The following is a 25,069-nucleotide window of genomic DNA, read 5'->3' as shown; positions in this document are numbered from 1 at the left end:
CTCGGACTCACACTGACCTGGATCCCCCTCCAATTTCGGGTGCATGGCTCATCACCTCAGGGCGCCATTGGTAACCCAGGTACCACTGGTAGCCTGAGGAGCGCCATGCTGTTCAGAGCTGTGACTGGTCACTTGGTCTTTGCCCTGTCCTCTTATGTGGTGGTGCTGAGGAATCAGATCCAGGGCCTCATGCATGCAAGGCAAGCACTCTACCACTTAGCCACCTTCCCAGCCTGCCCCGTCCTCTTGCATGGAGATGCGGGGCAAAAACACTGGGTGCCCTCATCCTGGATGCTGCTGGACACACAGACAGGCCTCTAGGACGCAAGGAGCTCACGCCTTTAAGATGAAGGGGAAAAGCCTCAACATCCTTGTGTCTATAGAAAATGTGGTCCCTCACTTCTCCCTAAAAAATGCACATCCTCGCCAGCGGTGACCACCTGGAGCTCTGTTCTACCCCAGGGTTGTTGAGGAGACAATCAACCCTACCTGGGCTGGTTTCCCAGTTACCTCTGAGCTCGCCCTGCCCCTCCTTTGCAGCCCTGCAATCCCTGCCATCACCCAGGAGCAAATTCCTGTGGAAGTGACAACTTCTGGACAGAAACTGTACCACTTTGTAAATCAAGCTGCCACAGGATAAACAGGGCAGAAGGCGACGTGTTACTGTAACCACCATTCCACGGGCGACTGATCTTCCTCATCCCAATTCAGATGAGTCGTTGGCTAAGAAGCATGTTCACCAGTGTGCTGCCAGCAACACGGCTCCCCGTGCCAGCACAGGCTGCACCCCGCTTTGTCGGCAAGGAGGGGAGGGAAGTGCTGGGAATTTGTACTCACCCCCCACTACCGAAACCATGTCGTGGGGAAGGTAAGTTTAATGGCTCTCCCGCGATGCACAGCAATCATTAACTACTTTGTAAAGCGAGTTTCACTCCAGCACCCCACACTACGGCCTTACCTTATCCCTCCCGATTGGAAGGGGCATCGCCGTGTAAAGATTCTTCCTTCCATCGAACACTGGCTTCCGATCCCCAAAGATCTGTGTTTTAAAGTGCTGGACCATGTGCTCCACTATTTCCCTGAAACAGACAAAGACAGCATCCAGGCACAGTGTCAACAGTCGGGAAGCTACACAGGAAGGGCGGTGTTCTCACCGGTTCCTAAGCCTCCCTGTAACAACAGGAGCTAAGTCACAGGACTCAGGGCTCTTCCGCAAGGACTGTCCACCCAGGGCCTCACATGGGTTTATGTACGTGTGCGTGGTCACGCTATCACGGGAGAACTTACTAAGGTGCTGCACGTGCAGACAGCAAAACTTCTAGAAGGTCTGAAAGAAAGGCTCTTGGGGGCAGATCGATCAGCGTGGACGCCATGCACCCTGCCTCTGCAAGGGGTGAGTCATCTTCCGCTACAAGGACATCACACGAGACACAGGCAGGCTTGGCCTCTGGTGCTCACACCTGCAATCCGAGCTACTCAGGGAGCTGAGATCTGAGGATCGCAGTTCAAACCCAGTCAGAACAGGAAAAGTCCATGAGACTCTTATCTCCAAATAATCACCAAAAAACTGGAAATGAAGCTGTGGCCCAAGTGGTAGAGTCCCTGCCTTAAGCAAAAATCTCAGAGACAGCATCCAGGCTCTGAATTCAAGTCTCAGTACAGGCATACACACAAAAAGCAAGTTGGGGAGTGGCTGGCTCCTTACATCTGGACCCTGTTATGAGGCCTTCAAGTTGTCTCAAAGACCAGTCCAAGCCCGGCGCTGGTGGCTCACGCCTGTAATCCTAGCTACTCAGAAGGCTGAGATCTGAGGATCTCGGTTCAAAGCCAGCCCGGGCAGGGGAGACCGTGAGACTCCTATCTCCAATAAACCACCAGAAACCGGAAGTGGTGCTGTAGCTCAAGTGGTAGAGCGCTCGCCTTGAGCCGAAGAGCTGAGGGACAGCGCCCAGGCCCAGAGTTCAAGCCCCACAACCGACAAAAAAAAAAAAAAAAAAAAAAAAAAAAAAGACCAGTCCAGTCTGCCCAAGCTAGCTGCCAAACTGCCCACAGAGGAGCCACAGCAACAGATGTCTGCCACCCTAAACCCCAGGCGGTGACTGCAGCACAAGCCTGCCTGCCGCCTTCCGAGAGGCTGCCCTGTGTGCCCCGCGAAGCGGCCCAGGTCGCCCCTCTTGTGCCGCCTCATCCCCCAGCACTGGAAGCCAGAACACGCTCCACGGGTGGGCAGAAGGGCTTGGCTGTCCCAGTGCTGAGCCCGAGGCGCCCGTCCACCTCTGCCTTCCTTGCAGGTCATCTTCCCCTGGCACGTCTCCCCTGACGTTTTGGCTGGTTCTGTGGAATTCCAAGTCAGCTCCCCAGCAGCCTGCCTCCACCCTGCCTGGCCCCAGGGCCCCTCACGGAGGGACAGGCAGAGGACCCCCACAGCTCCGCACTTCGGGGGCGGGAGAGGTGGCCTCTCAGCTCTGCCCCTGGAACCTCTGCTCGGGCAGTGGGACGGCCCTTGGGGAGCAGAAGTCCTCCTTCCATGCCCTTCTGGGAACTAGAGGCACAGATCAGCTCAGGCTATCCTTCATCAAAACCGGCTTTGCCCAGCTGGCCTTCTACAAGCCTCAGGGGTCAGGCTGGCGCTTGCCCCCGGCGGTGCCCCGCCAGGCCTGACCGGGAGATGCCCTCCCGAGGGTGGCAGTTGGGCTTCACCTCAGTGGAACCAGCAGTCATCGTAACACAATCTGGTCAAAAGCAAGGAGAGGCCGGCCAGAGCACTGGAGAGCGGGCTGTGTGCCAGAGCTGAGCACCATGATGGCAGAGGTGACCAGGCTGTGGCACACAGACAAGCAACTCACGGTGGACTGGGCACCCGAACGGACCCAGCGTCAGACGGGAATAAGAACTTTCCAGCCACCAGCGCATCACTCCACATTCCTGCTCTCCCCCGCCGGGAGGGCCAGCACCTGGGGATAGAACGACCATGGCACGCACCAGGGTGGCCGGCACCGCGCCAGCTCCCAGCACAGCGTGCAGCCATGGAAGGATGCTGGTCAGCCAGGCCTCGCCCAACAGGACACAGGCCAACGGGGAGGCAGCAGACGGTCCCGCCCACGGCCACCTGTGTCCACGCTGCCCCAGCACCCGAAGACCCGCGTGACCCTCCTGGCTCCGGGGCCTGCCTGCCCAGCAAAGCAGCGCTGCATGGTTTGCTTTCCTGTGAGGTCCTCCAGGAAAAATTGTCCCTTCTCTTATTTTCTCTCCCTGCAAAAGGGCACACAGACCTTCCCCCTTTGTTCTTGGTGCAAGACTGAACCACGGCTCCCCTAGAAGTCCTCGCCAGGCATGCGTAACCCAGGTAATCGGTAATCGGTGCACCTGGGACAGCGGGAGGCCCCAGGCTCTGAGTCACCTCCACATCCACTGTGGCCACACCTCCTCCTCAGTCTCCTCTCTCCATCGTCCCTTCTCTCTGCACACCTAGATCTGCCTGGGCCATATGGTGGTCTCCTTTTGGCAACCCTGTACTTCCCAAGTGACAAGAACTGGTAATTAAGCCACATCCCTTCGCCGATGGTGAACCAGAGCATGACCGACGTGAGCAGAGGGGGGACCCCCCCCGACGGTGTCCCCCCCCCACTGTGTGTGTGTGGGCAGCCTGCCACTCACGTGCTGGCTTGCCAGAGTTTCAGCCACAGGCGCACCCTTCAGCCAACATAAACTCTGCCTTTTGAGCTGGGTGTCCTGATTCACAGGACACCTCCACATCCCCAGCTGTTTCTAACACGTGGGCCGGGGAGACTGGCTGTGGTGGACGGCCACACAGCTGACCAAACCTCACGCAGGGACCACCCTGTACGCACAGACCCCAAGCATGGAACAGGAAAAGCTCCTCCTTTTCTTTGAAATTGACTTTTAAGTGGCTTTTTATTTGGGGGGGGGGGGGTTCATAGCAGTGTTAGAGTCGTCAGCCAGTACCTTTCATTTTGTAGTAAGCACTTAGAATAATGAGGTATAGAATACTGGATTTTCTCTTGTTGCTATTGTTTTGGGGTTTTATTTGGCGCCAGTCCTGGGGCTTGAACTTAGGGCCTGGGTTCCATCTCTTAGCTTTTTTTGTTCAAGGCTAGTACTCTATAACTTCAGCCACACAGCTCCACTTCCAGCTTTTTGGTGGTTAATTGGAGATAAATCTCATGGACTTTCCTGCCTGGGCTGGCTTTGAACCACAATCCTTAGATCTTAGCCTTGAGTACCTAGGATTACTGGTATGAGCCACCAGTGCCCAGCTCTAATAGTGCTATTTTAACAAATGTACCTGGCTGCTTTCTACCAGCCCTCCACCCAGAGGTGGAGGGCGGGGCCTTCCAGATACCCCCGGTATGGCTGTCCTGGGTAAGTGTCTCTGCGCCACAGCCACACTGGAAGCTAAGGGCTGGAACTCCACAACTCCAGTGTCCCCCGTGCACGGGCACTGCAGAGCTCAGAGGCAGTGCTGTCTCCTCAGGACTTCATACCAAGCCCACCGCTGCCCGGCTGAGCACCAGGGCTGCCGGCCAGGAGCCCTGCGCTCCATGAGAGGCAGGAGCTGAGTCTACCACGAGAGCAGCACACATGCCGAACAGCTGTACCCGAGTGGAGCCCAGGCGCCGCCATGGGGCTTTGGGAAGCACAGAACGCTACCTCTGCCATCTTCTACACTGCGGGTGACCATGGTGATACTGAGACAGCAGCTGTGCTAACACACACAAAATGCTGAAGAGCATGTAACAGGGCGGTAGGTCTCAGGCTGTCCCAAAGTGGCTGGGCTGGCTCTGGCTACAGCTTGGTAGCTGCAAGCTGTGATCACACCTAAGTACCACACCGGCACGGCACATGCCATAATGCTGCAGCAGGAGAGGCCAAAAGATAGCCCGTGGCGATCACCCTCTGCTACACAATGGCCACAACCACATCCACAAAGACAGTTGCTTGCACGCTGTGCGGACGCGTGATAGGAACCTGTTACCTCACCATTCCAAAGCCAGGAGCTGTGGGTGCCTTCCCCTTCATTCCACTCAAAAAGCAGGCCGGCAATCCCATTTGTGGGGAGTCACAAGCATGAGACAAAAGGAGAACCCCAAAAAGACCTGCAGGAAGGAAGGAAAGACGCTCTGCGGGCTGTGGTGCCCCAGGGCTGCGCCCCAGCTTCAGCTTCATGCAGCAGCACTAGGATGCACGCGGTAAAGGCCTTCACCTAACTCTCATCAAATTCTGGCCAAGTCCAGCTGTTCAGTTTGACAGATGTGGGAGGTATTATATCCTCTGAAGTCTATTCTTTCTTGGGAAGGAGGAAATCTTCAGCACAAAGCATGCAGCCCATGGGCACAAGCATGCACAAAGGGCATCTAGTCTATCTGCAGGAGATGGCCCCAGGTGAAGTAACAGCTCCCCCTGGCCTCCAGCACCACAACAAGGAAGAGAACACAGGAGGCAGCTGCCTTTGGCACGAAGAAACTTGTGGTTGCTGAGAGAAGGGAACCATGTGGGCCAAGCCCTACACCACCTGCCAAGCTCCAGCCCAAAGGTTAGACTCTGGAAAGTAAGGGCCCAAGAGATAAGCAGTGGATGCAGAGCTGCAGAGGGTAGGAATACCCTACAGGGCACCAGCTACTCACCTGTTGTGTAATGGCAGCTAACAAAGTACTAAAGGGAAGCCAGGCACAGAAGCAGATCTGGAGCTGGCTGAACGAAGCATGTAGCCGATTCCTACAAATATATTCACGGTCATCAAGAAAATAATGTGAGTGCCAGGACGGAGAAATCATGAGTGTCAATGTGAGGCAGAACAGAGGTCCGGTATCCATGACACCACCACTGGATGGGCACGGGGCAGAGTGCTGGGGACCGCGCAACGGAGGCATGCGGCTGGAGAGAGGGGCAGAGCCGCTGGAGTCCAAACCACAGGCCCTGTCCAGAAGCCAACACAGGTGGTCTACTGCTCGTGACTGGCAATTCCACACAGGAGAAAACAAGGCAGCAAAAGAGACTGGAAGAGGGGGCGGGGAAGGTGGCTCAGTGGTAGAGCGCTTGCCTTGCACGCATGAGGCCCTGGGTTTGATTCCTCAGCACCCCATAAGCAAAAAGAAAAAAGCCGGAAGTGGCGCTGTGGCTCAAATGGTAGAGCGCTAGCCTTGAGCTGAAGAGCTGAGGGACAGCGCCCAGGCCCAGAGTTCAGGCTCCACGACTGGACCAAACAAACAAACAAACAAACAAACATTCCCTACAACAAAACTCTAGGCCTATGTCCATCTCAATGACAGATTCTATCAACATGTAAGGAAGAAATAACATCAATCTTGGGGCTGGGAATGTGGCTTAGTGGTAGAGTGCTTGCCTAGCATGCATGAAGCCCTGGTTCGATTCCTCAGTACCACATAAACAGGAAAAGCTGGCAGGGGTGCTATAGCTCAAGCGGTAGAGTGCCGGCCTTGAGCAAAAGAAGCTCAGAGACAGTGCCCAGGCCCTGAGTTCAAGCCCCAGGGCTGGCAAAAAAAAAAAAAAAATTACATGAAGCTTTCATTTCAGCTTCTGTGTGCAGGAGGGATCACCAGATGCCTTAATACAGTATTATAACCCTGAATCCAAAAGAAAAAAAAAATGACAAGAAAAAATGACAGTATCAGTGTCCCCACAGACACAGTTCTCAACAGCAACAAACTCCATCTTCACCACACAGAAATAATATATCAAGACTTTTAGAAATATAGTTGTCTAACAACTAACGAACAAAAGCAAACTCATCGCAACAGTGAAAATGTGGTTAACTCAACAGACACAGAAAAGGCATTTGAGAAAATTCAACTTCAAGGTAGGATTATTCTCAGCATATCAGGAGAAGAATGATGGCATTATTATTTCAAAAAGGCAAAGGCTCCATAAAAACTAAAGCGTTCTAATGAAGAACCAGTTTGGACGTCTGACTCAAGACTTGACACAAAACTACAGTTTAGTGAAAGGGGACATAGCTTAGAGGGCAGAATGCATAGCTTAGGGGCAGGATGCATCTCTTGAGCTTGTCAAGCGGCCCACCAGGTCCCTGGTGCCCCGGGGAACCTCAAAAAGCCAAACCAAAACAAGTTACAGTTGACAAGATTAGGTTCAGGCTACTGACCTAAAGAACAGAAAGAAGCGCATTGGGAATCAGTCTCCCCTCCCCCCTCCCCACAGTTAATTTTCCTTTCCCAAAGGTCCATGGTAAGTCGAGAAAACCCTTATACTTCATTCATATTGAACATACACACACACACACACACACACACACACACACACACACACACACACACACACACACACACACACACACACACACACACACACACATATTCAGGATGGATCTGACTCAAAATATACAAGCCCAAACCGTAATTCTCCTTAAAACAAACAGAAAATTATCTTTAAAACCTTTTGAGGCCCAGACTCCCACAAGGGGACCTGCCTCTTCAGCCATCTCTTAACATGTACAAACTGGATTCCAGCAAGACGGAAACATCTGGCCCTGCACTGGTGGTTCCTGCAATCCTACTCAGGAGATCTGAGGATCAAAGTTCAAGGCCAGCCCAGGCAGGAAAGTCTCCAATTAACTACCAGAAAACCACAAGTGGCAGTGGGCCACAAAGTGGCAGAGCTCTAGCCTTCAGCCAAAGAGCTCAGGGACAGTGTGCCTAGGACCAGGGTTCACGCCCTATGACTAGAAGAAAAAAAATTTACCATGATGAAATTTCTAATACAACAATATGAAAGAAAAGAAAAGAAAAGAAGAAAAGCAAGTAACATGAAAGCAAAGCAGGCTGTTTGGAAAGCAGGTACGGGGAGGGGCAGTGAAGAGGGTGAATCTGTCTGAGCTCATTATGTTATGAAAATAGAATAAAGAACCATGTGGAAGTTAAGGAGGGGAAGAGGAGGTTGATTTCGAAACATTGTATATACTTGTAGAGCTGTCACAATGAAACCTCTCTAACAAAACTAAAGTATGCTAATAAACTAGCAGCAAGAAGAAGTATGATTGACAAAACTATATATTCATATATATTTAGAAAAGAAAAAGGCTAAGAAATGTTTTAACCACTATTAAGCAAAAGAAAATAGGGGCTGGGAAGGTGGCTCAGTGGTAGAGCGCTTGCCTTGCATGCATGAGGCCCTGGGTTCGATTCCTCAGCACCACATATGCAAAAAAAAAAAGCTGGAAGTGGCGCTGTGGCTCAAGTGGTAGAGCGCTAGCCTTGAGCTGAAGAGCTGAGGAACAGTGCCCAGGCCCCACGACCGGACCCAAAAAAAAAAAGAAAAAGAAAAAGAAAAATAGCATACTTCAGACTGGAAGGAAAAATTCCAACATACTAATTATTGAAATAAACTCCAGGAAATGGAAACATTTTTTTGTTGTTGTTCTTGTTGGTAGTGGTATTTGTTCTTTGTTTTTCTTTTAGGTGGGACACACAGGGGTACAGACATTGAGGGGGGGAAGGGTGAACAAAAAATGCAGCATAGTATTCAGTACATTCTATCTGGAAAATGACCTACGTAACTTGTGTAAGCATTATGCCCACCTTTGGTCCTCACCTCCACCCAGGCCTGAGCTCCTCCCTGCCCTGGACTTCCGGACTTCCGGCCATACGGCTGACCCCTCCCCCTCTCCGCCCAGACCCACCTGAACTCCCACCTACCTCAGGTCCTACCCTTCTGACCCCACTGCCACCTAGATAGTAGAGCTCCAGAAGAAATATGGTTCCTCTAATAAACCTTGTAATAATCTTTCTCCTGTGCCTGCCTGCCTCCGCCTGGTCCCCTGGGATCGATGTGACGGATCCTTTCAACTTGTGGACAGGGAGGGGAAAACCAGGGAAAAGTGAAGGAACAACGGTAACACTGTTCAAAAACAAATGTACTCATGACCTGACTTATGAAATTATAAACCCCCTATATAACACCTTAATAATGGCAATAAAACTGCATTAAAAATAAAATGATGGGGCTGGGAAGGTGGCTCAGTGGTAGAGTGCTTGCCTTGCATGCATGAGGCCCTGGGTTCGATTCCTCAGCACCATAAGCAGAAAAAGCCTCAAGTGGCACTGTGGTTCAAGTGGTAGGTGGTGCACTAGCTTTGAGCTGAAGAGCTGAGGGATGGTGCCCAGACCCAGAGTTCAGGCCCCATGACCAACAAAATAAATAAATAAATAAACTTAATTAAGTAAATAACGTTCAATAGGAAAAAGAAAAGAGGGAGGGAGGGAGGGAGGGAGAGATCCCAACATAGAGGCTTGCACTTAGGATCTGCTAAGTGCTCCTACATATCAACAGAAGGAGGAACATCCAGACGGTTCACTAGGAAGATAGAACACTAACACATGAATGTAATGTGAATCTAAGCATAAGGAAAGATGTTTGTCAATTACCAACAAAATTAAAAACCGACGGCTGGAATTGTGGCTCAGAGCACCCGTTGGCAAGCAAGAAGCCCTCAGTTCAACCCCCACTAAATAATAATAATAATAATAATAATAATAACAACCATGATAAATTGCAACACATCCACCAAAACAGCAACAATCAGAGCAGACTGGCCATATCAGGTGCCAGTGATGGTGTTAGAGCCACCAGAACTCTGCAAGTTCAAGCCCCAGCCCTGGCAGAATAAGAAGAAAAAAAATGACCTCCAGGAAATGGAAAAATTAAAAACGAAAAGTTCCTGCTTTTTTGCTGGGACCATTGGCTCAAGCTTATAATTCTAGCTACCTCAGGAGATCATAGTTGGAGATAGCCTGGGCAGGAAAGTCTGTGAGACTCTTGTCTCCAATTAACCACCAAAAAACTGGACATAGAGCTGTGGCTCAAGTGGTAGGGTGTTACCCTTGAGCACAGAACCCTGCCCCAGGAGCTCCAGGCCCAGGACCACAACACACATACAAAATAGTTCTTGCTTTTGACTTGGGTCTTCTTGATTCTTCTGCTAAGGCAATATCAGCAAAAAGAGAAAGGGAAAGAGGAACTGCTTTGAGATGAGGAAGGATTTTTGAACAGAAAAATTGTGCCTTAACTGATTGATTAAGCCTCATCTCAGATTGTTCAAAGAACAGAGGGTAGTTTTGGGTTTTTTAGAGATTGCTTTTAAGGTCACCTTATGTAAATATACCTTACCCTCCTCAAATTAGCCAATCACAAGCAGACTGTGAACCTGAGCTCAACCAATCCAAGCAGAGGGGCAGGGCCTCCTGTGTCAGGGATAAATAGGGAATAGCCTGCCTGCTCCAGAGTTTGCTTGCCAGATTTCTGGCTGATGGCACACTCTTTGGTGCAGAAGTTCTGTATATTGTGCCTGAGACAATTCTTTGTCTCTATGTCTATTGTTGTGATTCTGGTGTCTCCTGGGAAAGTGTATGTCCACCAGAAAAATGAACAAAAATATAAATAGCAGCCGGGCGCTGATGGCTCACGCCTGTAATCCTAGCTACTCAGGAGGCTGAGATCTGAGGATCACGGTTCAAAGCCAGCCCGGGCAGGAGAGACCGTGAGACTCCTATCTCCAATAAACCACCAGAAAACCGGAAGTGGCGCTGTAGCTCAAGTGGTAGAGCGCTCGCCTTGAGCTGAAGAGCTGAGGGACAGCGCCCAGGCCCAGAGTTCAAGCCCCACGACCGACCAAAAAAAAAAAAAAATATATATATATATATATATATATATAACAATAGCAGATCTACGTACAAAGATACCAGTCTAAATCACCCAAGTGCATATAAGAAAATAGAACATTAAATTAGGAAACATAGAATATTTCTTAGTAATAAAAAATAAGTTTCCAAAAAAAATAGGTTTCCAAAAAAATAAGGCCAAATAAAATAAGTGAGATCCAAAGAGACACTGTTCACTGCTTAGTTTCTACAAACAGGAAAAAAAATTCATGGTGACAGAAATCAGAACCCAGTGTGACTTTGGGGACAGGGAAGTGTCTAGAAGAGGACAGTAGGTAGACACACCTGTCAACCTCACTGAGCAGAACTGACAGTGTATTTCACTGTACGAAAATTACACCTCATTACAAAAACATTTTTCCAAAAACAAATGCAACTGAAACTGGGAGAAAAGTTAAGGATGCGCCCAGCATTGTTTTTCTGTGTTCTCAGACCACCCACATAAATCAAACACTAAAGAAAGATGGGATTAAGTACCTGTTAACTCTCCTTGGGCATTTCTCAGGCTTGATATCCAATTCATAGTGATAGATGTCAATTTTGGGGATGTCCATTTCAAAGAAGTTGGCCTGTAGTTTGATTGTTCTTCCCGAGGTCCCGAAGTCGGGCCGCGGTGGAGGCTTGAAGGCATATCCTGGGATAGGTGTTGCTGAAGGGGCAGGAGAGGCAAGCACTGCATGAAGAGGGAGAAGTCCATTAGAAGGAGGGCAGATTTGTTCCTTGGTGCTCTAACACAGCGCCTACCCCTCCCCTGGAGTCAGCCACCCTCAGCCCAGGGCTTCTAACAGTTCCCACTCTTCCCTCTCTGCTTCTATTTGCTCCTTCTAGAAACAGAAAGTCCCCCTTACCCCTCCCCCCTATGCCAGCAGCTCAAGGGACCCTGGAGTGTAGCTCGGATGGCTCCTTGGAATGCAACACTGCAAGCCCCTCATTTCCAAAGGCTCTCAGTGTCCTCTCCTGGCTTGTCCATCCCTGTGCTGGGATTCCTCTGCCCGGACCCCTTCGCATCTCGTTGGAGGCTCGGGGGTTGGCACCGCGGTGGTCAGCAGCTGCTCCCCCTCCCCCACCTTGCTCTTCTCACCAGGGCCCCATCCCTTCTGTCCACTCCTCTGCCTGACCCAGTTGGCAAGGGGCATTTTACCCTGTGGACCTGGAATGGGTTTGGGTCTGTTTCTAGGCACCGGCCTCTGGCCTGCTCACCAGGGTCCCTGCCAGCCTCCCGACCTGGTCTCAGGCTAACAGAGCCTCCCTAGCCGGCAGAGCCCACCTTTCCTACAATGCGTCCCAGCCCAGCCCGGCCCTCCCCGCCCACAATCCCTGCCAGCCCTGCTGTCACCACGCTTGCCATCCACCTCCCCAGGGTCTGAAGAGTCACCAAGGGAGGCCAGGGAGCATTTCACCAGCCCCTTCCACCAACACTCAAGGAAGTTCTCACAGGCAGAGAGGGCTCCCAAAGTCACTCAGAAAGCACCATCTTAATGACCAGAGTCACCCAAGTCCAGCTATGACACAGGCCAACGTGCTGGGCCCTTGGGAGCACCGCCCCCCCACCCCGGAAACCACACCTCCAACCCCGCATCTCACAGGGGAGGCATGGAAACACCCCCCACTGTCAACTACACACATCAGAGCAAGCCCTGGGCCACCACATCCCCAGTGGGAACCTAGGGGAGAGACGAGCCGTGAGCCCCGGGTCCATATCCCCAGTCAAGGCCATGCCCCCGGCTGCTACCAACTGCAGACTCAATGCTTTCTACATCAACAGTCCCAGAAACACCAAGCCGATCCCAACTTCCAGGAATTCCTGTATTAGTAGAGTAGAAGCTGTGAATTTGACAATCTTGTTTTAATCTTTAATCAAGTAGCTTTCGTTCAAAACAAAATTAAAAGTCCAAGGCTGGGGTCAGAGATCAGATGGTAAGCACTTGCCTTGCAAGCTGAAGCCTTGTGTTCAACCCCAAATCCAGGGGGAAAAAACTCCCATGTACTTCCATCCCAGTTGACATTCACTAGGAAAAAGGCAAGAGCCACGTTCCTGGAAGGCCAGGGTGGCCCTGACTGTGCTACTTGGTTTTCTAAGAGAAAATGAAATGTGTTCAAGCGTGGTGGATCTCAGCTTCATTCAGGTCTCTCCTCAACCACCTGCCACAAATGGCACAGCAGACCAGCCACGCATGCTCCCTCCACAGCCCGCCCCACGCCTTCAGAGCTGGGGTGGCCAGAGAAGAGACTCCACAATGTGCCTGACCCCAAAAAGCTCCGCCTTGGCAGGCAGGCCACGCTCCGTCCTTCCCACCACCATCCATCCAGATGGGCTCCGCAATTCTATCAGGACCCAGAAGGGCAGAGCAAAGAGCCCACCAGACAGACACCTAGGCCTGCCTGCGTGTGGTCTCCACCTGTCCCACCAGAGTAAGCTCAGAAGGTCAAGACAAACACGAGAATCCACTCATTACCTGACTTAGGACACCGTAACCCCTCTGCACAACACTTTAATGCAAGCTACACACACACTCACTATGACAAGACAGCGTGGCGCTGGTGCTCATGCTTGTAATCCTAGCTACTTAGGAGGCTGAGATCTGAGGATTGTAGGGCAAAGCCAGCCTGGGCAGGAAAAGTCCATGGAACTCTTAACTCCAATTAATTGGCAAAAAAAAAAAAAAATCTGGAAATACAGCTTGTGGCTCAAGAGGTAGAGGGCCAGCCTTGAGAGAAGAAAAAAAAGCCAAGAAAGAGTACAAGGCCCTGAGTTCAAGCCCCAGTACAGCAACCCCCCTCCCCAAACAAGTAAAGCCAGTCAAGTCACAGTTATGGTGGGGGTGTCCCAAGAAACTCCCAGGCTTGTGCCCCCCACACAGAAGAGATAAACACCCTTTATCGGACAGGTTCCAGTTTACAAAACACCACATTACCAATCTGAACCTCAACAGCCAAGGGCAAAGGCTTCACTACCAAAAGTGGGCCTCTTGTGGGGCTGGGAAGGTGGCTCGGTGGTAGAGCGCTTGCCTTGCATGCCTGAGGCCCTGGGTTCGATTTCCTAGTACCACATAAGCAAAAAGAAAAAAAGCCAGAAGTGATACTGTGGCTCAAGTGGTAGAGCGCTAGCCTTGAGCTGAAGAGCTGAGGGACAGCGCCCAGGCTCAGAGTTCAGGCCCCACGACCAGACCCCCAAAAAACAAAAGTGGGCCTCTCGTGGCAGCCTGGGCCCTGCTCCGAGCCCACGCCCATGTCCACCTCGTTCTCCGAAGGGGCCTCCCCCATTCCGTGAGGCTCAGGAGAAAAGGCCGGCAGGCAGTACATGCTGCTAATGTGAGCAAAGGAGGAAATGTAAAAGTACTATGTCTTCTGCTTTGGGAAAAAGGAAAATACAGACACTCCACTGGAGACCCACGGAATATAGAATCCCGGTAAAGCCATGTAAGCTTTCCAGGGAGAGACCCGAGACCCTGCCTGGGGTGGGGTGTGAACCTCATCCAACACAGAACCCCACAGGAGAGGAGCCCGGGGTCCAAGGCAGGAAAGGAGTAGCCGTTTCCACAGGGAATAGGGTGCCAATGTACAAATGACGGCGCCAAAGTCCGAGATCATAGATGGCCTTGAAGGTCAGCTCTGCCATGAGACCCGCTTCCTGTCAGCTCCTGGCTGGGCACTGGGGAACGTTCCCTAGAGCGCAGGCTGAGTTCTCTACCTGCGTCACAGGGCTGCATTCCCCACATCTACATTCCACCTCAGCCAGTGCCTGCCCCAGGCCCACCTGCTCCCCCCAACCCCGACCCCCGGACCCGGAGCAAACACCCACTGTGCCTCCCCAGACCACAGGCAGACACCCATTCATCCCATGCCTGGGCTGGCTTTAAACATCTCTGAATGTTTCCGCCTTGCCTCTGGAAACTTTGGAGACGTGAGGGCAGCTCCTGCTTTTCCACCCAGGATTTCATGCCCCTGCATGGCTACCGTGGGACCAGACCCCAGGAGGGGCGGCGCTGCGCTCTGCATTTGGCTGCGCGCACACACGTATGCGCGCCCCCTGCTTGCCGCTCCTCCCCAGCGGGATCCCCGCAGGCAGATTCTCCAGGCCCACACCCAGCACGGTGCCAGGGGCAGAGCAGGCACCCGCCGAGTGTTTGCCCACACGCCGGTCACGGAGCACATTTTGTTTAAGGTTCCATTTTTGGAGCCACATCTCAAACAGCAAAAGGAAGTAGAGAGTGAGTAATGACTTCCCGTGTGAGCAACTGCCTGAGGGGCAGCCTGGTACACACGGCACAAGCGAAAACCAAAAGTCCTGGTGTTTGAAGCAGATGCCAAGAGTGGCGGCTGTGAGCAAGGCCTCAGCCGGGAAGCCGCCCCCGGGGGGTCTCCCCACAGCTCAGCACTGCGCTGTGGCTCTGCTTCAGCCTTTCCTCTAAGGGAGGGGCCAGGACAATGACTCGGGGCCCAGTATCCTCCAGAGGGGACCCCATGCTGTCAGCAGGTCTCAGGGGTCCCGGGGAGCCACACGCATGTCGTATGACTACCACAGGACACCCAGGCCCCCAGTACGGGGGGCTCCCCCTCTAGAGTGGTTCTAGAGGGGCCACCGCTAACCGGGTGGGTGGACATCCATCCCCACCGAGTCCCCCTGGGGGTGTCCCACTAGTGGAGTGGATTTCAGCAAGACCAGGGCCAGGTATCTGCCTTTCTTTCTTTCTTTCTTTCTTTCTTTCTTTCTTTCTTTCTTTTTTTGGGGGGGGGTTGGTCGTGGGGCCTGAACTCTGGGCCTGGGCACTGTGCCTCAGCTCTTCAGCTCAAGGTGAGTGCTCTACCACTTGAGCCACAGCACCCCATCTGGCCTTTTCTGTTTATGTGGTGCTGAGGAATCAAACCTAGGGCCTCAGGCATGCAAGGCAAGCACTCTACCACTGAGCCACCTTCCCAGCCCCGCCTCCCCTTTTTTGGTCGTGGGTCTTGAACTCTGGGCCTAGGCGCTGTCCCTCAGCTCTTCAGTTCAAGACAAGCGCTCAACTGCTTGAGCCACAACACAACTCCAGTTTTCTGGTGGTTAACTGGAGGTAAGAGTCTCACAGATTTTCTTGCCCGGGCTGGCTTTGAACCATGATCCTCAGATCTCAGCCTCCTGAGTAGCCACCAGCACCCAGCTGATCTGCCTGCTCTTAAGCAGTTTTCAGGCCCCTGGGAAGAGATGCTCCTACAGAAAATGGTGGCTCAGTACACGCAGCACAAGTTAGAACCACATGCACCCCTTCCTCCTGTGGGGACCTGGGAGGTCCAGCAGGTGAGAGCATCCACGGTGCAGGTAGCACCGGAGGGGTGGAGCACACCCTGGAATGAATGAGCGGGAGGCCCGGCAGGTGTGAGAGCATCCAGCTCACCCCCCCACGGCAGTCAGGCACGGTGGGCCCACCTACCTCCCCCTGCTCCCCCCCGCAGGAGGATCATCTGTGCCCAGCACCCCCACTCCGGGCTCTGAACAGAGAAGTCAGGCCATGGGTCCTCCCACGACGCAATCCCTCCACTACGGCACCCTACCCGGCTCAGGCCGCAGCTGGGTCTTCCCAGCCAGCCCCACGGGCAGTGCCAGCAAGGGAGAGGGAAGAGCTGGATGCAGAGACTATCGCTTCTTCACCGCCGTGCAGTCTTTAGCCCACTTGTTCATGGGGCGGTGGTTTCTGTGGGGATTTGTGTTGGGGGATTTAGTTTTTTGAGTTCTAGGTATATTTTGGATTTGAGGCCCTTGTCTGATGTATGGCCAGAGAAGATCTTCTCCCCGTCTATGTGTTATTTATCTTGCTAGCTATGTCCTTTGCCATGCAGAAGCTCTGTAGTTTAATGCAGTCCCATTTTCCCAGGCTTTCTTTGATTTGTTGTGATTCTGGGTCTTTATTAAGTAGGTTTGAACTGTGCCAAGGAATCCTAGTGTTTGCCCTTCCTGTAATATTTTTGGGGTATCTGCTTTTACCTGGAGGAAGCAAGGCAGTGTATCAATATGAACTCCAAGAATCGGAAACAAGAGGTTTTTACTATGTAGTGTATGTAGTTATTTCTCCCCTCCCCCCTCCTGTTTTCTGTACCTTGTGTCTTGTATATTAGTTTATTTGATCAGGGGGAGGGAAAGGGAATCACAGAAACAGTAAGACAAAGGATGAACTAATGCAACATTGATACTCAATTGACACTATGTTGGAAATGAACTTCACAACTTGGCGGGGGAGGGGAGTAGGGAGGGGAAAGCGGGAGAAAATGAGGGATGGGGTAACAGTGTTTAAAGACAAATGCCCTCACTGCCTCACTTATGTAACTGGAACCCCCCATGCTCATCACCTTCTCAAGAAAGATTTTAAAAAAAACAAGCCATTGCAGAAACCAGTGGAGGAAAGCAGCATGCCCAGAGCACCATGCTGAGAGGCAATCCTTGCAGATGCCCCTATACAATGCCCTGGCAGGAGCCGCCCACCCCTACCCTGGGGCCCACCAGGCAGCTCAGAGACTCGCCCTCACTCGGCCCCTGCTGCCAGCCCCTGCTCAGCACGGACATGTCCATACACCGCTGCCCCTTGGGTCAGGCAGTCATGGCCCGCAGCCTCACAGCCTACAGGCTAAAGAGCCTCACCAACCCGGAGCCCTGCAGCCCGGAGCCCTGCGGACCAGCGCAGCACACCAGCGAGCACTGCCAGGCGCCTGGGGAGCCAAAGGCTGTCCCCGATCTCCCTCCTGCTGCCCACTCCCACCCCTACTCCGACCTTTTCCTCCAAACAAGGTTGTGAGATACCCCCCCACTTTGATGCATAGTGTCTTGTGCTCCTCAAAAATTCCCCGGACAGCCGGGCGCTGGTGGCTCACGCCTGTAATCCTAGCTACTCAGGAGGCTGAGATCTGAGGATCGCGGTTCAAAGCCAGCCCGGGCAGGAGAGACCGTGAGACTCCGATCTCCAATAAACCACCAGAAAACTGGAAGTGGCGCTGTAGCTCAAGTGGTAGAGCGCTCGCCTTGAGCTGAAGAGCTGAGGGACAGCGCCCAGGCCCAGAGTTCAAGCCCCTAGGCCGACAAAAAAAAAAAAAAAAAAAAAAAAATCCCCGGACACACTGGCCCACCTCTCCCTGCTTCCACCGCTCGCTGCCCGAAGTCTGCTCGGCCAGCTCCATCCAGCGATGGCCCTCACCACAGCTCGGCCACGAGTCCACATGACCCTCTGAAGGCCAGCGAGGCGGGCAGCGGTGCAAAGTCACCCTGGAGCCAGAGGCTAGAGCCACACGAGGCCCTCAGGGGCCGCCCTGGACGGAAAACAAGGTGTGTGAGGCCAGCGGGACCCAGGGCCACGGCCAAGGCCCACACGGCCCCTGCCCAGCAACACTCAGCATCAACACCGTCCAGCACTTCCATCCACCCGCTAAAGGGCCCCGTCATTAACGGCGACCGAAGAACCCCGGGCTGCTTCATTACACACCGACGCGGACCGCCAAGTATCAGCAAGACCAGGTTCACTGGTCATTATGCGCTGTTTTCCTTGAAATTCAGCAAAAGGGGCTCACCCAACTGTCTTGAGCGACTGTCAGAGAGCCGCCGCCGCCGCCTCCTCCTCCTCCTCCTCCTCCTCCTCCTCCTCCTCCTCCTCCTCCTCCTCCTCCTCTCTCTGACCGCAGAAGCTGCTGTTAGGGGGAATCCTGAGAATCCAGATCTGCCCTCCAGCACTGTGTCGCCCGTGCGTGGCAGGAGCCACCTCTGATGCCCGGCTCCTGGCCAGCAGGCCTAGCAGGGACTCCGCTGCCATCACCAGAGCTGCACGGATGCGCGCCGAGTTCCCGACTGACCAGCCGCATGACCACCGGGCTCTCCGGCATGTGGTCAGCCCACAGCCTGCTGGGGCACAGGCAGGGCTCTGGGCTGGGAACCCCAGGGCAGAGGTCCTGGGGCACCACACCAGGGTGGTAGGGCGCTGCAGGGTCAGCCATCACAGGGTTGAGGTAGAGCCCGGTACCCAGACCATTCAAGTAGACGGAGCTGACAGGTTAGGCAGGCACACATCTCAAGTCTGCTGGGTAAGAACGTCTTGTCACCTCATCTTATTTCTCAGCCATCAGGCTTCTATTAAGGACCTACTGTGCGAGGAGCATGCCCCCCCCCCGCTGAGCACCAAGTCCCTGACCATAGCTGACACATGACACATCTTAGGACTTGGAGGTGAACGTCACCTTGGAAACCAGGGGAGGAAATAGCTCACGCCTCCCAGCAGACTTGCTCTGAGTCACTGGGTGCTAGAGACAGGGCCAAAGCTTGATCTAGGGGGTGTGGCCCCAGCAGGGGAGACTTCACAGAAGGGAGGTGACTGGCTGCGGGCTTCCTGTCACTGCCTCTTACTATGAGTCACATGACCTTTAAAACCAGACCCAGCCGCATGACTGCTCCGTCCTGGGGAATCGGAAGGCTCCTTATGAAAACCTAAGCCGTTAGATGACTCAATTAGCTAAGACCATGATTTTGAGGGCAAGCAGCAGTGGCCACTAATAAGTGGGCCTAGGGCCCAGGGCTTTCCTTCGGGAAGTGGGACCAGAGCCTCCCCCGACCCGTACCCCAGGTTCTTTCTAGATCTGTGTTCAGCACACTAGGCAGCCTCTATAGAAACTGGGAAGGCCTAAGAAAGCAACAGAGAGAACTCAGGGGGCTGGGAGCGCTGTGCACGCCCTGGGCCAGTCTCCCGTGGACACCCTCTCCTCCGTGGCTCAGGTTGGCCTCACCATGGAGAAGCCTCTGGAGACTTGGGTTGGGTGAGGTCGGGGTCCTCCGAGGGAGAACAGCCAAGCACCAGGGCTATCAGGCCTGCACTGCTCATGGGGGCCTCTGGGCAGGACAGACCCTAACTGCTCCAGAGAGAGGGAGGGCCAGGCCATCAAGACCCAGGACACGCGGTGACAGTTCACCTGTTGTCTACACGGGCCAGGCCGAACTGCACAAAACAGAAGAAAAACAGGTTTTGTTTTGTTTTTTTCATTTTAGGCTTGAACAGGGAATTCAGAATGTGCTAAGAAGGCAGCTGGCAACATCTGCTCAGGGAGCTCAAGGGAGAATATGACAAGCGCGCTCCACACTCCATCCAGGGCTGGAGGCCTCACCCCTAGCAACCGCCACTAGCCAACTGTGAACAAAGAACACCCGCCAAAGCCCGCCCGCACCCAGGCAAGTGGGTTCTGTGCAGCCCACGCCAAGGCGCACAACAGCGACTGACGTCACAGCTGCAGCCAGAAACCTCCCTGTCTCAAAGTCAACCTGAAGCAAGCTTGGAAGCTGCTAAGCGAGCAAAGCCGAGAGCAAGGCCCCAGCTCCCAGACCTAGAGACACTGCTGAAGCTGAAAGACGAGAGGGAAACACTCCAGGAGGAACGCCCCCCCCACGCCCCTCCCCAACAACCCTCCAGGGACAGGGGAGCCCCGAGGGCTCTGGGTGCCAGTGCTGCACAGCAAGTTCCCGGAACACAACACAGACAACGCCAGCATCCGCGCTGGGAAGAGACGGGCGTCCTCACAGGCTGGACGGCCCCTCCACATTTGCATGAGGTGACGTGGCTCCAGCCAGCGCCCTGGTCCTCTCTCCTGCGGGGCTTTCTGGTGGGGACTGAAGGAGAGGGGAAGGCCTGTGCGGACCACCCCAGCCACCTCTGACCTGTGGGTATCATCTTTGGAGAGGGTGACAGTTCCTGGAAGGCTTCACTTCTGTCCTCCCTCTCGGGCGGGCAAAGCCAGTGGCAGTTGGCCTGAGGGCTCCTGAGCAGGGGTGCGGCCACACCTGCCGTGAAGGGAAGCTGGCTTGTGCTGAGGGTGCAGGGACCATGCCTCTGTTCTGCTCCTCTGGCTGAATGAACAGTGCCCTGGGTGTGTCCTGACCTGGCATGACTAAGTGTGAGCCCAGAGCGGCTTCCGTTAACATAGAATGCGTGTGCGGCCGCCTAGGCCCCACTGCCCTTGCTCCCTTCTGGGCAAACTCCACCCACTGGGAGGGTGGGACCCCAGACTCAGCCCTGTGGCCCATCCCACGTCCTGTGAGCCAACCTCCCCTCAGCTCCGAGAGCCGGGACGGCCACACCCACCCCCTACCCCCAGACCACGCCAAGCAACTCCTGCACAGAGCCCGCAACGCTGGTGTGCCAGAGGAAGTTCTGCCACCCCCTGTCCTACCTAGGAGCACACACAGGCGTGTACACACAGGAGTGCAACGGTGAAGCACACGCATGATTATACAAAGGATAATTAAGCACACTGATGATTAGAAAACCAGCAGTCTATAGACCACAATAAGGACAACTTGCCTTGTGAAGGTTAAAATGTGTTTGTGACTGTAGGTATCACTATTCCACAATACTGTGAAGTATGTGAAATTTATGTAATCACCTAATCTCAATTAAGGAAAAAAAGTGAGAGAAGGGATGGGTTAGGAGAGATGGGTGACAATGCTGTCAGACACTTTATACTCATATACTGTTTTCTAGAATGGGAACTTTTTTCTAGAATGGCAACTACTTAATAATAAAAAAATAGAAAGAAAAAAGAAAAAGAAAACCGGCAGTGAGCCCACTAAGGAAAGTTCCCGAGACCCTTATCTCCAATTAACCACCAAAAAGCCAAAAGTGGAACTGTGACTCGTGGCAGACAAAACTCAAGGCCAGTGCCCAGGCCCTGAGTTCAAGCCCCAGCGCCTGCGCGCATACACACACACACACACACACACGCACACACACACGCACGCACGCACGCACGCACGCAGATTCTAACGTCCTCTTCCTGCTGCCATGGCCACTGCTACCGCTCGCTAAGACCTCTGCCGCCTCCTTCGGGGAGTGGGCCCGGCCCGCCAGCCTTGGCGTCTGTGGTCTGGGGCCTTGTCCACCTGCACCCACCACCGCCCTGCCTTCACTGCACTTCCGCAGCACCTCAGTCCTAACCATCCCAGAGTAAAGGTGAGGATGGGAAAATCAGGAAGATGTCTTCCACGATCTTGTTTGTGCCATATATGCTTCCTATAATCACCCCCCACGGCCTCCCCGTCCTGGTTTCCAGGATCCTGTATCACGTGATTCTCAGGCTCGTACGGAAGCCGGAAGCATGCACACACGCACGCACACACGCACAGCCACAGCATCTATTCCCCCTAGGATAAAAGTCAGATTTGGAGGGACTGGTAATATAGCCGTCACAGGGCGCCTGAGTCAACACCTGTACTCCACAAGTCCCAGGGGTGAAGCTTTCCTTACCCTCAGCCCAGAAGTCACAACTCCCGGAGGGGATACTTAAAGACAGAATCCCTAATCCCTCCCACCAGACATTTGAAAAGTCACTTCTAAACACCACCATACCAGCCGGTCCCATGGAGGTACAATTTTCTAGCCAGAATAACTGTTCACGGGTGAAGTGTGGAAAATAAAGTACACAGGACCCCAGGACTGCTAGGTTTCTCCCAGCAAAGAACTCAGGTTATGCTGGAACATGCTGGAACCCTCTGGAATGCTGAATAATGGTAACTGCACAGGTCATACTGTGGGCTGTGCAGACACACAGAGCCCTGGTTATCACAGAAATGGCACAGTTACAGAACTGTCCCACTGAGCCCGGCTCCGGCAACAGGCTGATTTCATTTCTTGCTTTCTGTGGAGCGGAAGACGAGGCTCTCCTGCTTCCACAGCCCTTGTTTGGCCCACCACTGGGGCCTGGCAAGGCCTGGCATCCGGGAAACTGAGCCCCGTATAGCACAAGCTAGAACCCCAATATCACCAAGCAGCCGGACAATACCTCAAAGTGACATTGGCCTTGGATAAACAGGCTCGGGAAATGACCCAGGTGGATGTTTTCTTCATATTAAAACTCCCACAGCTGGGCCTCAGAGTTAGTACCTGAGTGATCGCACGCCTGTCATCCTAGCTACGTAGGAGGCTGAGATCTGAGGATCATGGTTCAAAGCCAGCCTGAATAGCAAAGTCTGTAAAATTCTTATCTCCAATTAACCATCAAAACACAAATGAACAAACAAAAACCTGGCAGAAGTGGAGCTGTGGCTTGAGGGGTACAGCACCCAGAACCCTCCTGGGACTGGAGGACACCCTCGTGTCCAGCCACCCGGGAGTCCTGGCCGTGGCAGCTGGTCCTGTGCAGCCACACCGCTATCTCATTGCTGAACACCTCCACCTGCCCCAAGGCCGCCCCAGCCCTCTCCTCCCAGCCCAGATGCCACCCGGCCCTCTCTCTCTCGGGATCTCCGTGTCATCAGGGGAATCGTGGCCCCTGGTCGGCTGGGGCCCGGCGCCTTCCCGCAGCAGGACGGCGGCGCATGCACGCCAGAGATCTCCGACGGTCACCTGGACTGCCTTCACAGACTTCGTGGACACCCACCCTCCCCAGAAAACTGACCCAGCTACTCAGCTTCCGTGGACACGGGCTGTCGGATGGCCTGCTCCCCGCCCACAGCACAGGTGTGATTGTTCCACATCACGGGGGGTCATGGGGAGGTGGGGGGCTTGCAGGAACGCTTCCTGACTCTGCTCACCCTTCTGGAATCCCGCCTCCTGAGAAAGCAGCCACCAACCCAGGACGGCCTGGCTGTCCACAGAGAGGCCCAGCCGAGCTGCCCGACACCCACGGGGGTCACAAAGACCAGACACAGCAGCGAGTGCAGTCTTAAGCCGGTTTTGAGGAGCACCAGGAAATGAGGCAATGGGAAATATCCACCCGGGGGACGCGAGCGTGCCTACCCAAAAGGCCCCAGGCACGCCACCCCGCTGGGGGGGCACTTCGGCCGTGAGGTCACCCTTAATGAGCTAACCAAAACCAGGGAACAGCCAAGTGCCCACTAGCGGGACAAATTTTTTTTTCAAACCAAGCACAAAGAAAAGGAGATCTCTAGCCGGGCGCCAGTGGTTCACATCTGTCATCCTAACAACTCAGGAGGCAGAGATCTGAACGTCACAGTTCAAAGCCAGCCCCGGCAGGAAAAGTCCGTTGAGACTTTTATCTTCAATAAACCACCAGAAAACCGGAAGTGGCACTGTGGCTCAAATGGTAGAGTGCTCGCCTTGAGCTGAAGAGCTGAGAGACAGCACCCAAGCCCAGAGTTCAAGCCTCACAACTGACAAGAAGAAAGGGAAAGGAGATCTGAGCCCCCCCCCCCCCGCCGCCTGTCATCCAAGGAATGGCTGTGGTCATGGTCACAGCGCTGTACCCCTCGGACGTTCACACAGCTATTTATGGATCAGTGGTGGATGGACTTGCCTCAACCCTGCAGGTCAGGAAATGAGAGGGGCCTCCGCTGACACTTCGGGGGGCCAATAGGACCATGAAATCATCCTGATGCGGTCCATCTGTCAGCCGAGCACATGCTACTGTATTTACAACTCTGCAAGTTCACTAAAAACTGGCAAGAATTTCCCCAAATCATAAATGTGGAGACGTTTAAATGTCTCCTGCAGAACATGCAAGTGTTTGAATTCACCTGCGGTCAAGCTGGGGGATTCTGACCCCAGGGAGAGGACAGACACCCTCAGAGGACATTTCCAGAGCAGGATGGGCGTGTACAGCTCCAGCCCCTGGGAGTAGGCCGGGTGCACCGACCAGACACAGGACAGACCTCAGGGAAGAAGAGCAACAGGCAGCCCATATGGCCCATGACAGTGACCTGTCATCCTGGCTGGGCTTTAAGGCGTACCCCGTCAGCAACCTCGTAAGTATGAAAACAAAGTATGCCCAATGGCAAATGAATGGCTAAATGGAGGGTGGCACTTATCCTGAGAGGTGCGATGAGGGCAGTGCTGGCCACGGGTTTCCACTCTGTGAGCCACCACACACCATGGGGGAGGGGACCTGGGGACACAGCTGCCCTGGCCACAGCACCTGTCTGTGTTCTGTGGGTTACGTGTGCGCGTCCACCATCCAACCACCAGCTGTCCATGGCAGAGTCCCTCACAGCCTCCCCTCCACGGGAGACATTCCCCCTTGGCCTGGGAGAAGCCACGCTGCTCTACCTTGAGAAAACAAAGCTGTGGCCTTTTCAGATGTCAGTGTCAGACAGACAAGCCAATCGAGAGATAGGCCTTTCAGTCAGGCACCAGTCTCACGCCTGTAATCCTAGATACTCAGGAAGCTGAAATCTGACGATCATGGTCTGAAGCCAGCCCAATCAGGAAAGTCTGGACTCATCTCCAATTCACCACCAAAAAGTGTAAAGTGGGGCTGTGGTTCAAGTGGTAGAATGCTAGCCCTGATTAAAAAAAAAAAAAAAAAAAAAAAAAGCTCAGGGACAGGACCCAAGCCCCAGTTGAGGCTTCCTGTTGGCCGCACCCCAAGCCCAGTGCCCCCCACCCCTGGCCCTGGGCACAGGG

The 25,069-nt window shown here is 53.7% G+C and overlaps 1 protein-coding gene across 1 annotated transcript in view; it reads right to left on the bottom strand.

Annotated features, from left to right (window-relative positions):
• The window catches only part of LOC138822758 (protein argonaute-2), a 70,132-nt gene that overhangs the window by 26,392 nt on the left and 18,671 nt on the right, over positions 1–25,069 (bottom strand). Inside the window, exons 2-3 of the mRNA XM_070015701.1 lie at positions 11,190–11,385; positions 959–1,079 (exon numbers count right to left, since the gene is read on the bottom strand). Of these exons, the coding sequence (XP_069871802.1) occupies positions 959–1,079; positions 11,190–11,385 (317 nt within the window). The remainder of the gene's footprint in view (positions 1–958; positions 1,080–11,189; positions 11,386–25,069) is intronic.

The sequence above is a fragment of the Dipodomys merriami genome, unplaced genomic scaffold (assembly GCF_024711535.1).
Source record: "Dipodomys merriami isolate MVZ:Mamm:240054 unplaced genomic scaffold, mDipMer1.0.p SCAF_1141, whole genome shotgun sequence".
Classification (NCBI taxonomy): Eukaryota; Metazoa; Chordata; class Mammalia; order Rodentia; family Heteromyidae; genus Dipodomys; species Dipodomys merriami.
This window is presented reverse-complemented; position numbering and strand designations above follow the sequence as displayed.